Raw genomic sequence first — 13,695 nt, forward strand, 5'->3', positions numbered from 1 at the left:
CAGCCGTAATGATAATAACAACAACCTCACCATCGTCCCAGTGAAGGTGATGCAGCTGGTGGTGAAATGGTCAGAACCGAGAGACTTTTTGAGAAAATATGCATGCACTTGATGTGTGAAGGGCAAGGAGGAGACGGAGGATGCGGGTGTGTGATGTGGCGTTGATCATGCGACTTCGCCCAGGCTGCCGCTCTCGAGAAACCGTGTCGGGACCCGCGGCGGATGGGCTGACTTACCCGCAGGGGAAGACCCTGACCATGGCCGCCAGATCCTGAAGCGCCCCCGGCCACCCCCGGTGCGTCTCCGCGGGACGGAGGGAAGATGCAGGAGGCGACGGAAGATGGACAGGAGCCCATACTGAACGGAGCTGGGAGGGAAGAGGTGAGGCGAGGGCGTGTATTGGCCCACATTATATGAACATTTTGCGTTTCCATATACAGGTGAGTTGTTATTGTTTAGCAGCACTAACTGTGTTGGACACAGCCAGGAAGACTGTCACGACGTGTATGGCAAGCCATTTTAACATCCGTTTTGAATCGCTAGTAAGTAATCCACTAGCGAATAGGTTCTTTTTTTACTTGTAACTATTTGATACACTTATTCTAACATTGACTAGCATTTATTCCAGTTTTACTAGTACTTATTAATTAGATCTAGTATCATAAGACTATTGCTAATGGGTTTATTTTGTTCACACTTTATTTTAAGGTCTTTGTTACACTGTACTACTTAGTAGTAGTCAACATTTGAAGTGGATCAGAAAAGTACATCAAAGTTGTCCTAAGACAAGAATGGGTATTGTTCAAATTTTATGTATAACTTTGATGAAAGGTTTTGATCCTCTTCAGATGTTGGTTAGGCTACTGTATTTAAGTACGGAGTAATATTTAGTCACTACGTTTACTTTAGGGTTAGGATTTGGTTTGGTTCAGGGTTAGTTGCATGTAAGTAGGCATAATTCATCGTTATTATTTAGTCACGTAACAATGACACTGTAAATTAAGTTACCATTTTTTATCTTACTTGTTAAGGTTTACTTTTATTACTAGTTTACTTTTATGACTACCTGTCAGATGTAATGTTTATTCAGAACAACTTTTATTTTATCTGTAGGATTTCTGACTAAACTATATGTCAGCAACAATATAAATAGTCTTATAAATAAATACTAGACTATTCTATTGCTATTAAGAAAACTTGTAGATACCAATAACAATTTGAATAGTTATAGTAATATTGAATAGTAACTTTTAAAAAATAGTATGTAATGAATAAGTATTATTTAATGAGTACTTACAAGTGAAGATTGGACTAATTAGTAATACAATATAAGTTATAGTAACATTAAAACAGATACTAGTTGGTTTTAAGAAATAAATGCCAAATGCTACATAAAACAGCTTGCCATAATGTGATCAAGCTGTACTCTGACGAGTTTTTCAGGCTCATGATTTTAATAGTTTAATATAGAGACCTGTTTACCATTATTTTATCTATCCATAAACGAGCATGCTGCAGTATATTGCCTGTTAGCTATGTGATTTTATCTCTGCACTGCAGTTACTAGTTTCCCCAGATTGTTGGCCTTAATCTGGCATACTTTTATCTTGTAAAAAAAAAAAAGGTGATCATATTGGCACAAAAAGTACTGTGGTGGCACTTTGATGGTATCAGATACTAATAGCGTGGTACTGAATGATTTCCATATTCAAATACCAAATTTACATAGTATTTTAAGCTACTGTTTGGAGGTGTAAAAGAGATCATAATGCTTCTCTCAAATACAGTATCTCCGCAGATTGGTATTCCACAATTTTAGGTTTTCTCTTCTGATGTTAATAATCATAAGATGTTACCCAAAGAAAGTGTGGCACCCATAGCACACGGTATAAGTAATGCAACTTTGTATTATAGTGATATTCTCCACACAGGGTAATAGGCCTATGCTCATCTTTTCCCTCAGGTCTTGGCAGAGCATTTCCCTTGGGGCTGTTGTTTTACTATTATCCTTGGCAGAAGTCTCTCTCGCTCTCTAATTGTGTTTGCCACTGTATAGCTCCTTCCCTTTCACATTTATCATGCTCTTGCGTCTGATAGATGTCCTCTCACCGGTACAATATCTGATCAAAGGAGGTCTGTGTAATTTCAAGGCAGATAATGACTTCGGTTAGGTCAACATATCTGTGACAAAGCTCAAGACCAGAGTCAGCACTGACCTCTATATTAACAAACTACAGCATTTCTCTCTCTCGCTCTCTCTCTCTTCTCTCTATTCATTCATTGGTGCTGAGTTAACCTCCTGTCTCTTGTTACATGAAGATCAATGGAAATGGAGACAGCTTGAAGGGAAGAAAGCTGTGAGTCATATAAAAAATGCAATTTTAAATTAATTTGGATGGCAGCAGGAATAGTCTACAACAGATAGTGTGCTATTTCTGTACATTTTAGGTGGCATTAGTGTGGCACCGGCTGTTGAAGGATAATGAAAGACTGAAGACGAGTGAAAGATGCTGACAGAGTATCTAGCTTTGACGTATCGCTCTACCTTCCAACATATTTTTATCTCTCTGTAAAGATATCATATTCCTTCTTTAACCAATATTTTTCTATGTATTATGTTCCTCTCTAGTGCATGATAGCCCTTTCTATTCCAGTTAATTTCTATTAACCCAACCACACATTCAGAATTGTAAGATTGAATTGTCAGTCATCAAAAGGCCATAATCCTCTTGCTACTTCACTGAGATGTTAATTTCCGAATTTGTGTTTTAGTTAATAGAAAAAGACTGAAAGAAAATGGCTATGGAAGAGAGAAGTTCATAATGAAGAGTGTTCAAGAAAGAGTGCAATTGCTTATTTAAAAGCTAGATAGAGTCATTACATGGACTAGTTTTATTGTGATTTTTGCACAAACTTCACTTGCATCCCAGTTGACATCTATTGTAACACATAAAGAAGCATTTATCATTCCTTAGTTTTTCCATTGTCGTACGTTTGTAAGTGTTAAATAATTACAATAACTTTGAAGTACTAATGGTCCAGTGACTGAAGGATGGTCATGACAAGTTTATTTGAATGCATGGTAGTATGAATGAATTGGGTGGAAAAAATAGTTACGAACATGCAACCAAAAGTGTTGTTAGTTTACTTAAAATGTTATGAAAATGCTTAAAAATTTCAGAATACAGTGGATAATAATAATTTGCATGAAATCCATTATGCTAAAAATAATATTCCATAATAAAATGACAGACAGTGCTTCTCAACAAGTGTTAGCCTACCTTTTCTGACAATTGCACTAAAAAGTACTTGTCTGGAAGCCAATGGCTGTTGTAAGGTAATTAAGTCTATTTCGCGACCTAATTTGCATGCAATTTATTGCAGGCCAGGCCAAGAGTGTTGTGCAATTTAACCATACTTTTAAGTAATTACGTTTTTTTTTTTCTCCAAAATTATTAACGTTTTGCCCAGAAAAAAAAAATCATATTTTTTTTTTCTTAACCCTTGTCCTCATTACTGACTCTCATATTTTCTCTCTCCTCACCTCTCTGCAGCAGCGTCCGGTGAAGCAGTCCTTGGCTTCCTCTCTGTGTCGAGAGTCTCACTGGAAGTGTCTTCTCCTCACTCTGCTCATGTTCGGCTGTTTCGGCACACTGGCCTGGTGCAAGCTGTGCAAAGTTCCAGTGCTCTCTCCGACAGAGCCCGAAGCTGCGGTCGTGGAGCCGGGAGACCCCTCCACGACCTCAGCTAGTTCTGGTGCCTACATCCCCCTAGAAGTGGATCTGGATAGTCCCTGTTCCAGTGGCTACATTTATATTCCTCTGGCTTTCCTTGCCATGCTTTACGTGGTCTACCTGGTGGAATGCTGGCACTGCTACTCAAAGACGGCCATGTTGGCTCAAGCAGAGGTTACGGAGGTGTACGAGCGTGTGCAGAGGCTGCAGCAAGCAACGCCGTGCATCTGGTGGAAGGCCATCAGTTACCACTACGTGCGACGGACAAGACAGGTGACGCGCTATCGCAACGGGGACGCCTATACCACTACGCAAGTGTATCACGAGCGTGTAAACACCCATGCGGCGAGCTCAGAGTTTGACTATGCGAGGTATGGCGTCAAAGACGTTTCGAAGGAGTTAAGAGGCCTAAAGGATCATCCAGCGGTACGGCTGCGTTTCACCAAATGCTTTAGTTTTGCTAGTGCCCGAGCGGAGGCTGCCTACCTGACTCAGCGTGCACGTTTTTTTGGTGAAAACGAAGGTCTTGATGATTACATGGAGGCACGGGAGGGAATGCATTTGAAGAACGTGGATTTCCGTGAGCACATCCTAGCTTTCCCAGACCCGGCCAGACAGCCCTGGTACGCCAGACGTAAAGTTTTCTGGCTGGCCTCGGCTCTGCTCCTGTCCTGGCCGCTTCGGGTTGTTGCGGAGTATCGCACTGCGTATGTGCACTACCACGTAGAGAAACTGTTTGGCGATGCTGATGATAACAATACGGGTGACGTAACTGAGAACAGCGGGGGCATGGAGAATGGAAACGGACCTGGACCTGGCACTGGATCGAGCTATCGTGCCATTTCACGAGTAAATACGGTGGACATGACGGAGCTGGAGTGGCACATTCGCTGCAACCAGCAGATGGTACCCAGTTACTCCGAAGCCCTGTTGATGGATCCCGGTTCGGGCGCCAACCAAGTTGCCAACACTCCTCCAGCCGGGCAGGGGACTAACTTGACACCGGTTGGCCCATCTTATCCAGTGGCATTCGCTTCGGCTTACTTGCTCCAGAACTGTCCTCGTTGCCGCCGCACCACAAGCAGTGCTTCCCTTCCCTCCCGTCTGAGAGGCCCGACCGCAACCCTGTTGAGTGGCACCATGGCTGGGATGAGAGCTAGTGCATCAGGAGGTGGTCCTGGAGGCCCGGGACGGCTGGTTTTGAGCAGGAGCGGCTTCTCTTTAGGGCGGCTCCAGGCTCCTCGCCCGTCATCCCTCTTCCACTCCCGAAGTGTAGGTGGAGGACTAGCAGCAAGAGGAGAAGAGGCAAGTGGAGGAGGTGGTTTCTTAGGTTTGGGAGCTAGACAAGACGAAGAGAGCAGACGAGTGCTGGAGGGAGAGGGTGATGAGGATGAGGAGGTGGCGAATGTGGTTGAAAGAGAAGAAGGTGAGAGAGATGGGGAAGAAAGAGAGCAACAAGAGGATGTAGAAGAAGGGGAAGCAAGGGAAAGAGAAAGACCTCCTACATATCAGGATGCCCTTTTCTTCCCAGTGTTGATTGTGCATGGAGAGGAGAGTTGCCATTCAGGTGAGGACATTTCTTGAGGAAAAGACACTAATTCCCCATCAAAAAGTGCATTGAAGTGTTAGGGAAAAAGAGGGAGAATTGGAAATGTCATGGCCAAAGTAATTTGTCAATGATCTCTAGAGACTTTCATAAGAAATGTGTAAGAAAAGCTTGTCTGAAAAAAATAACCAATGGCAATAGTTGCTAAAGCGAGATTGGTTGGTAAAGTTTTTAAGGCGAAACTTAAGAGAAGAGTCAGTTGGTAAAGCTTAAGACTAATATGAGAACGAGAATGCATGAGTTGACCAAGAAAGGTGTCAGACACCTCTTGTCAACAATGACTGACGTCACTTATCTATGCAATAAAGAAATGTCAAGAGAGTGTTTGTAAAACTTAAGGGGATACACAAGAAAAGAAGAAGAACTCCTTCTGTGGCCATGTAGCAAAAAGCACCAAAAGACAAACTACCGAAGGAAGACAAGACCATTGGAAAGCCTTCCAAAGATCACGAAGAGAACAGAACCGTTCATCAAGGGGAATGTTATTAACCTATATATACATAGCCAAAATATAGCTGTCCAACAAGTCAAAAAAAGTTTTATAAAAAAAAAATAACGAGAGAGAAGAGCCTCATAAACTTGCACAAAATGTTGGGATTCAACTTCTTCATAGTAACTATCTGTTGTTTTTTCTAAACTTCCTCACTGCATCATCTGCTGTTCTTCTGAAAGGGATATTTGATGGATGCCATTAACGCAACTAATGGATGCCATTATTATTGCAGGGAGTGTGATCAAATTAAGCAATTTTCTTGCAGCTTCATTAAGAGTGTTTTCTTTCTGCAGGCTTGCAAGTCCCAATAATATTTTTGGTTTGCTTATCAGAAAATTAGTAAAAGTTTTCCTCAGCTAAAACTACAGCGTTAAAAATGTGTGAGGTGCTGTAATCACATTGTGTTCACTGTATGTATTTTATACTTATTGTTTGTTAGTCAGTAATTGTTTATTTGTACAACAGCATATCACCAACTTTGCCTCATGAAGAGTTTGAGACTGAAGAGCACCTCACAGACATAAATAATGGTGCAGCATGTTGCCCTCCATCGTAGCCTCCGCGCTCGTCTTTGATTGGCTGAAGTGTCATGTGAATAAATAGGCCAATTGTGGATGAGACTGCTTAGTGTGCCAAGACACATCCATCTCCTGGTAACTGTGGATCCTCGTGAGACGTCTTAGTAGTGAGTTATTCGTTGCAGAATGCACATATGAATGTGTTCAATAATTGAAAAAAATGTGTACAACGCAAATCTTCCTACTTGTGTTATACTGTCAAGCTTCAAATATATATCTGCAAATACACATTGGAAGCCAAAAAGCACACGCTTTGTCTTATCACAAGCCTAAAGCATGCAGACATGCTCTCTCATTTATCCTTTAGCAGGTCACATACAGTAGATGTTGCAACTGTACTGCAAATAATTAAAAAAACACCTTTAGTTAAGAAAAAGAAAATATTCTTGCAATACTGTCGAAATGTTCTGTCACAACGTGAATGTTGATCTAACAGTGATGTGGTGTCTGTTTAAATCACGATGAGAATGTAAAGTGTGTCATAAGTATTTGATTGTGCAGCGTGTGTCATCCATTAGCCGGTGGTTGATGCACAGATGGCTAGACGACCAGAATACTTGAATTTTTAGTAAATCGGAGCTGTTCAGTTGAGTGCACAATTGTCTTCTGGACATCATGGATGACGAGAGTTTTTTTTATTTAAATTGCAAATATTAACAATTGCATTTCAGGTGGTCCTGAGATCAACTGTATGTTCAGCATATGTGCGTTTTCAAGGGTATTTCAAGGTTGTATTCAGTTTTTTTTTTATTTTTTTTTATGTACCATATTGAGACAGAACCCTTTAAGATTTAATAGTAGCATCAAAAGCAATACTTTTCTTTTTGTGTGAAATGCCCTGCCTGAATACAATCATATCAGATGTAGCCAAATTCGTTAAGATGTTTGCGGGATACGGTATGATTGATTTGTTCAGCTTAACTAAACAGAAGCTTTATATTTGTCCTTCCCCAAAGTTAATAGGTTGTAAAGCAAGCAATTTTTGCAGTTATGGCTCAAACAGGTTCGCCTGCATTGTCTTTTACCCTAGTACAGTGATTTGGCTTGGAGTTATGAAAGGAGAATGAAAGTTATGAAATATGTAAGTTTGTTTATGTGTTTGTGTAGGGAGGCAGTCTGAGGATTGTCACAACTGATGATCATGATAAACGTAACACTGATGCTACATAATAAAATGCTTGATTTGAAATCTTATTTGTGCCTTAAAAATTATGAACTCTTTGCCCAGTTATCAATTTGTAAATTCAACTGTTTTTTTGTTTGTTTTTTATAATGCTATTTTGTCATCTTTGATTTTAGTGTGCATTAAAAAAAAAAATGCTTCCCAGACATCTGTCGGCCAAAATCTGGTACAGGTGAATTCCACGTGGGCCGGATCTGGGCCGACACTGTCTGGGTTATGAATATGATTCATCACTGTGATCAGAAGGTCAAGTCAAATGTATTAGACCTTCCTGATGCATTGTTCACATTGTTAGAACTATTCTATGTCCCGTGCAGCATGTATAATGTGCTGTATTTGACATTTGTAATGATGATATGATATAATGGCCATATTTGCATAGGCTAGCCTACAGTAGGCCTGTATCTACAGGTTATTCCCGTTTTTTGAAGACCTGCTTCTTCCTTATGCCACTGCTTCAGTTTTGTGCCTTTAAAGGGATAGTTCGCTTTAAAATGAAAATCATGTCATCATAATCACCCTCAAGTTGTTTCAAACCTGTATGAATTTCTTTCTTCTGCTGAACACAAAGGAAGATATTTTGAAGAATGTCGGTAACCAGACAGTTAACTGTTACCATTGACTGCCATCGTATTATTTTTCCTACTATGGCAGTCAATGGTAACTGTCTACTGTTTGGTTACTGACATTCTTCAAAATATCTTCCTACATATTTCTTAAAAGCTCGGTTTAAAATGAATTTACCCACCTATAAGAACTTCTCTCTCTCTCTCTCTCTCTCTCTCTCTCTCTCTCTCTCTCTCTCTCTCTCTCTCTCTCTCGTAATCCTGTCGTGTTTAATTTGAGGTGAAGTAGATTTAAACCACTCGTTTAACAGTCACGCTGGATCGCGATAGAGACACGGCAGGACGTGATCAAGACAGCGGGAAAATCTGGTAAGACATCTTGTCTGATTGAAGTGGAAAGTAATTTGCATTTGGTTGTGTAAAGTTTGTTTTGTGTGCTGTAAAGACAATCATTGACTGTAGTAGGCTAAAAAAAAAAAACGCGCACAACACACTGCATGTAGTCACTCACTGTATTTGTTACATCTTTACATGCTGTTGTTTCTACACGGTCTCGTGCTTTAACAGAAGCTAATGTTCCCAATCACTTACTGTATGAGGCTGATGTGAGAGCGGCTCGGTAAGCCTCTGTAAGCCGCTTGATGCCCTTCAAGCCCAGAGGATCAAACCGAGGCTGTCGTGTCGCTGCTGCTGTATAATAAAGCGTCACGACTAATGATTGACGCATTTTCACTTTGTCAGAGTGTAAATGCTCCGCTGATGGCACTATAAAGTCCATGGACAGTCCTTGTCAAACAACAGTTATTAAAATCATCACATAGAAGAAACGGCCATTCAAAACACACACATTGGCCATTCAAAAACACACACACACACATGTGCCTATAGCCTTTACAGAAATATTACACTTAAAAAACACTTTAGAAATTACTATTTCTTTACATTTTAAAATAAAACAATATGTTATTTGAGCAATTACACTTTCTTGAGCCATCAATGTGGCAATATTGATTTTTTTATTAATTATATAGGATTCCAAGCACCGCAGAAGTGCTCGTCCCCACAGTCACGTACAGAGGGAAAATGCTTTATTTTGAGGTCAATTACACCATTTAAAATACAATAATGTATACATAACTATATAATATATTATGTAAATGACATCAAAACATAATGCAGAATAAATATTATAAAATGTATAATGAAAGTAGTGGTCCCCTGGAGTTGTGTCACTGGTGTTACCGTTAAACAAAAATATCTTATTTTGAAATAAAAATCACACTGATGACATCACATGACTTCCTTCTTCCAATTTCCTGAATATCTGTGAGGAAAGGCCCATCGTAAATCCACTGGCTCTTTTCAGTTATCAGAATATTTCTCAGCTCATGATTTCATATGAAGCGTTTAGTTGAAGTCACTGGTATGACCTACTTTGTAAAAAATAAAAATAAACTAGAATACAAATGGATTAAACTTCTTAATTTAGTTAGTATACAATGATTGACAATATGGGGTTTGATACCTTGCAGCAGCCATTTTGTAAAACGAATTTTTCATGAAAATTGTCACTGGTGTTACTATCACTGGTGTCACATTTCGTATGGGTAACACCCATGTGACTCCTATTTATAGATACATTTATTCAAAGCTATTCATTTAGATTGTATGCCAAATGTAACAATTTAGTCTCATCTAATTATAGTTGAAGAATAATGATATTTGGTATTATATATGTCATTGGTGATTCATTGTGTCACTGTAAATACAATGTCACATGTGACATGATTATAATTTTACATCCATTTAATTCTGCTACACTCAAAAGTTAAGATTTAAAGGATTGCATCATTACTTGATTTTAACTGGTTTTCAAATATTTCCATTGTTATAGCAAATACATGGTTGAGCAAACGAATTAACATCATTCAAGCACACTTTTAACAAACCTGATTAAAATAAATAAAACATAATCTCCTTATGTGTTGCATTATTATTATTATTGTTCGGTAACTCTGACTATGTGCTGAATTAAAAAAAAAAAAAAAATTCATAAAAACCTTTAATATTGCCAAAGAAGTAAGGTAACGCCAGTGACAAAAAAATGGTACATGCGGTCTTTAAATAAATGCACAAAAAATATAAAAAAAATCATTAAGCTGTCTTTTATGTTATTTATAATTTATGTTTTATTTATAAAGTCAAAGGGTAATTTAATAATGTGGTCTAAGTTTAAATGTTAGAAAAATAAATACATTTTAAGACATCTTGCCATACCAAAAGTGGATGTTTCTGTAGAATGATATAGACTCTTTCTTTTTTAAACACAAAAAAACTTTTGACGGGTAGCCTACTGTAAAGGCCTATATTTACAGTGTGTATATAGGCCTATATATATAATATCAAAGTTTGGAAACATAAAAAAAAAAAAAAAAATTCTAAAAAAAAAAAAAAATCAAAGCTGCATTTATTTATTTAAAAATACTGTACAAACAATAATATTGCAATAATATTATTAAAAATTAACATAATATTTCTATTTGAATATATTGCTGACAGTTGTCAACAATTGAAGTGGATCAAAAAAGTTGACCAAAGTTGTCCTAAGTCAAGAACGAGTATTGTTCAAAATTCATATTGGTTATAACTTTGATGAAAGGTTTTGATCCACTTCAAATGTTGACTACTTTATTTTAAAATGCAAATTGAAAATGTATTCCTGTGATCAAAGCTGAATTTTCAGCATCATTACTCCAGTCTTCAGTGTCACATGATCCTTCAGAATTCACTCTAATATGATGATTTGCTGAGAATTATTATCAATGTTGAAAACATGTGCTGCTTAAAGTCCAGCTTTTAATTTTGTTAATATGTCTATGTGGTGTTTTTAATATATTTTAAGACAAACCATGAGCGAATTTGTCAACACCATTGCTGAGTATTTTCTCTTTAAATCTGCAGTGAACCAAAGATAGTCTCAAAAACACAGTTTGAAATCGCTGGTGTTTCTGACTTCACAAACTACCTTGTAACCAATCAGGTCATCGTGTGATCGTCAATGAGTGGATCTCTGAGCTGGTGTGAGTGAGTGAGTGAGTGGAGGCGGGGCTAATTTGCATATTCATATAACCACATATACTAAATGAGGCAAGGGTGTAGAGTTACATTCAAGCTATTTTAAGGGATGACGACATTTTTCATGGAAAAACGTTTAAATATGTAATTTTGATGATATTTATGGTGATATAAATATGTAGTTTTAAGGAATACAATTATTGAGTACAGGGGGAAGATTCTTTGATGAATAGGAAGTTCAATGAACTGCACTTATAAAATGTACGGATTACATTTAATAAAGTATTTATTAAATAAATATTTTCTAACATTATAAATGTCTTCTCTGTCACTTTTGATCAATTGAATGCATCCTTCATAGCCTAAATAAAAATATAAATGTCTCTCTTTTTTTAATCTTACCACTTATATTTGAATGGTATCATTGTTTCCACAAAAATGTTAAGCAGCAAAAACAGTTTTCAACATTGATAATAATAAAAAATTCCTGGGCACCAAATCAGCATATCAGAGTGGTTTCTGAAGGATCATGTGACACTGAAGACTGGAGTAATGATGCTGAAAATTCAGCTTTGCCATCACAGGAATACATTTTATTTAAAAATGTTATAATAAAAATAATATTTCTCAAAAAAAAATTTACTGCATTTTTTTAATTGAATAAATGCAGGCTTGGTGAGCATAAGAGACTTCTTTCAAAACAATTATCAACCTGGTGCTTTAAATATATTCTATAAAATGTGTAACTGACAAATGGAGCTTCTATTTTATTTTTACCCTAATTATAAGGCGATTTACTCACAGTGGTAAATGACCGCGCTCTCTCTCTCTCCTTTTTTCCTCTCTGCCAGATGATGACTGAGATGGCCAAGGCCCAGACCGATTCGGTGGTGTCCAGTGTGGAGTCCATGCTGGCGGACGCCGGCCGAATACAAACGCGGTGCCGGGAGCGCAGCGAGCAACTGTCGGCGGCTGCGCTGGAGCTGCACGAGGAGACCCAGAGCCTGCGGGAACAGTGTCAGGCCTCACAGCTGGACATGGCCCGCCTCAGACGCACGCTAGACGAGCTACTGGATACCAAACACGCCTACGAGGCCCGTGAGAGACAGACCCGAAAACTCAGCAAGCAGCTGTAGAGGCGAAGAATTTAAAGTAGGCCTAAATATCTCTGTAAAAAGTTGTTTACATAATTTAAGTATGTTAATAAAATTTTATTTAAAGCAAAGACGCAGTCATCTAATAATTGTACAAAACTATTTATGTGCGTCAAATTAACTGGTGCATTTATTTGCGTGGAAGCGAGTTAGCATTATAGCACTTCCTGTTCCATCGTAGCGAAGTACATTTTTTAAAATGGGATTTTGGTTAAATGACTGAAATAAGGTCTGTGGTGAACACAAGCTGAAGACTCTACAACATAAAATACATCAATATTACCCCACTCGTGATTGTTATAGGTCTTGAAAAAGGCGTGAAAGTGTCTAAATGGGACTACAGACGCAGTCGAGGAGATTAAACGCCATCACGCTGAACAGGTAAACTTGGTCCGCTTTCAAAGCATCGTTAATGAAAATTATTACGTGAATTCAAAGAAATTAAAGCAGAGCTATGCAGTTTCGGGAATTTCTTCGCTGTATTCTGGCTTTTTGCTCGCAGGTTTCTCTATAGAGCTCCCCCTACAGCTTCGGAATAGATATTTGACAACACTGTCGAAAAACTCGTTGGCGACTCTCAGATACCAGAGGCTAGTAGATCAACGACATCAAAGCAGACGGACATTCTTTACAACGTCGTCTTCATTCGGGTTCGAACAGCGTGAGGGAGCGCAATAATGACAGAATTTTAGCAGATTTTTTTGCCGTAAAGCAATTCGTTGCATCGCGAGACTTGATATCACGCAATACTTCCTGACAAAAGTTGCAAGGGTGTTTTTTCCGCTCACAGGCGATAGGGGGGTGCGAGACGACCACCATTGAACCCGAAAAAGGTCATATAACCATTCCAATGACTCCGAAGCTGTTCAGTTAAGGTAAAAAACCTTTAACCCATGACAGCAACATAGCGCCAGCCCTGATCCGGCCCACATGTGGATTCCACACGTTCCAGATGTGGACCGACACTATGTTGCTGTCTGGGAAGTTAAGCTAAAATAGACCTAAATATCTCTGTAGAAAGTTGTTTACATCATTTTCTAGTATATTAAGAACATTTTATTAAATGCAAAGACGCAGTCGTCAAATAATTATTGTACAAAACTATTTCTTTGCCTGAGTAGACCATTTAGATCAGGGGTGGGGAACGTTTGTCCTGGGGAACGTTGGTCCTGGAGTTTAGTTCCAACCCTAATCAAACACACCTGAACCAGCTAATCAATGTCTTTAGGGTCATTAAGGCTACAATCAGGTCAGTTTTTTTCAGGGTTGGAGCCAAACTCTGCAGGACAGTGGCCCTCCAGGACCG

The 13,695-nt window shown here is 38.6% G+C and overlaps 1 protein-coding gene and 1 long non-coding RNA gene across 2 annotated transcripts; both read left to right on the plus strand.

Annotated features, from left to right (window-relative positions):
* Window positions 1-197: 197 nt before the first annotated feature.
* Window positions 198-6,486, plus strand: LOC306994431 (transmembrane protein 151B). The gene is made up of 3 exons (XM_079604932.1): window positions 198-381; window positions 3,555-5,301; window positions 6,299-6,486. The coding sequence occupies exons 1-3, from the start codon at window positions 322-324 to the stop codon at window positions 6,355-6,357; spliced, it is 1,866 nt and encodes a 621-aa protein (XP_079461058.1). The 5' UTR covers window positions 198-321; the 3' UTR covers window positions 6,358-6,486.
* Window positions 6,487-8,415: 1,929 nt separating this feature from the next.
* On the plus strand, window positions 8,416-12,460 carry LOC306992450. The gene is made up of 2 exons (XR_013796287.1): window positions 8,416-8,529; window positions 12,087-12,460. It is a non-coding gene; the product is annotated as an uncharacterized lncRNA (long non-coding RNA).
* Window positions 12,461-13,695: the final 1,235 nt, after the last annotated feature.

This window comes from Phoxinus phoxinus (genome assembly GCF_949152265.1).
Source record: "Phoxinus phoxinus genome assembly, chromosome: 2".
Lineage (NCBI taxonomy): Eukaryota > Metazoa > Chordata > Actinopteri > Cypriniformes > Leuciscidae > Phoxinus > Phoxinus phoxinus.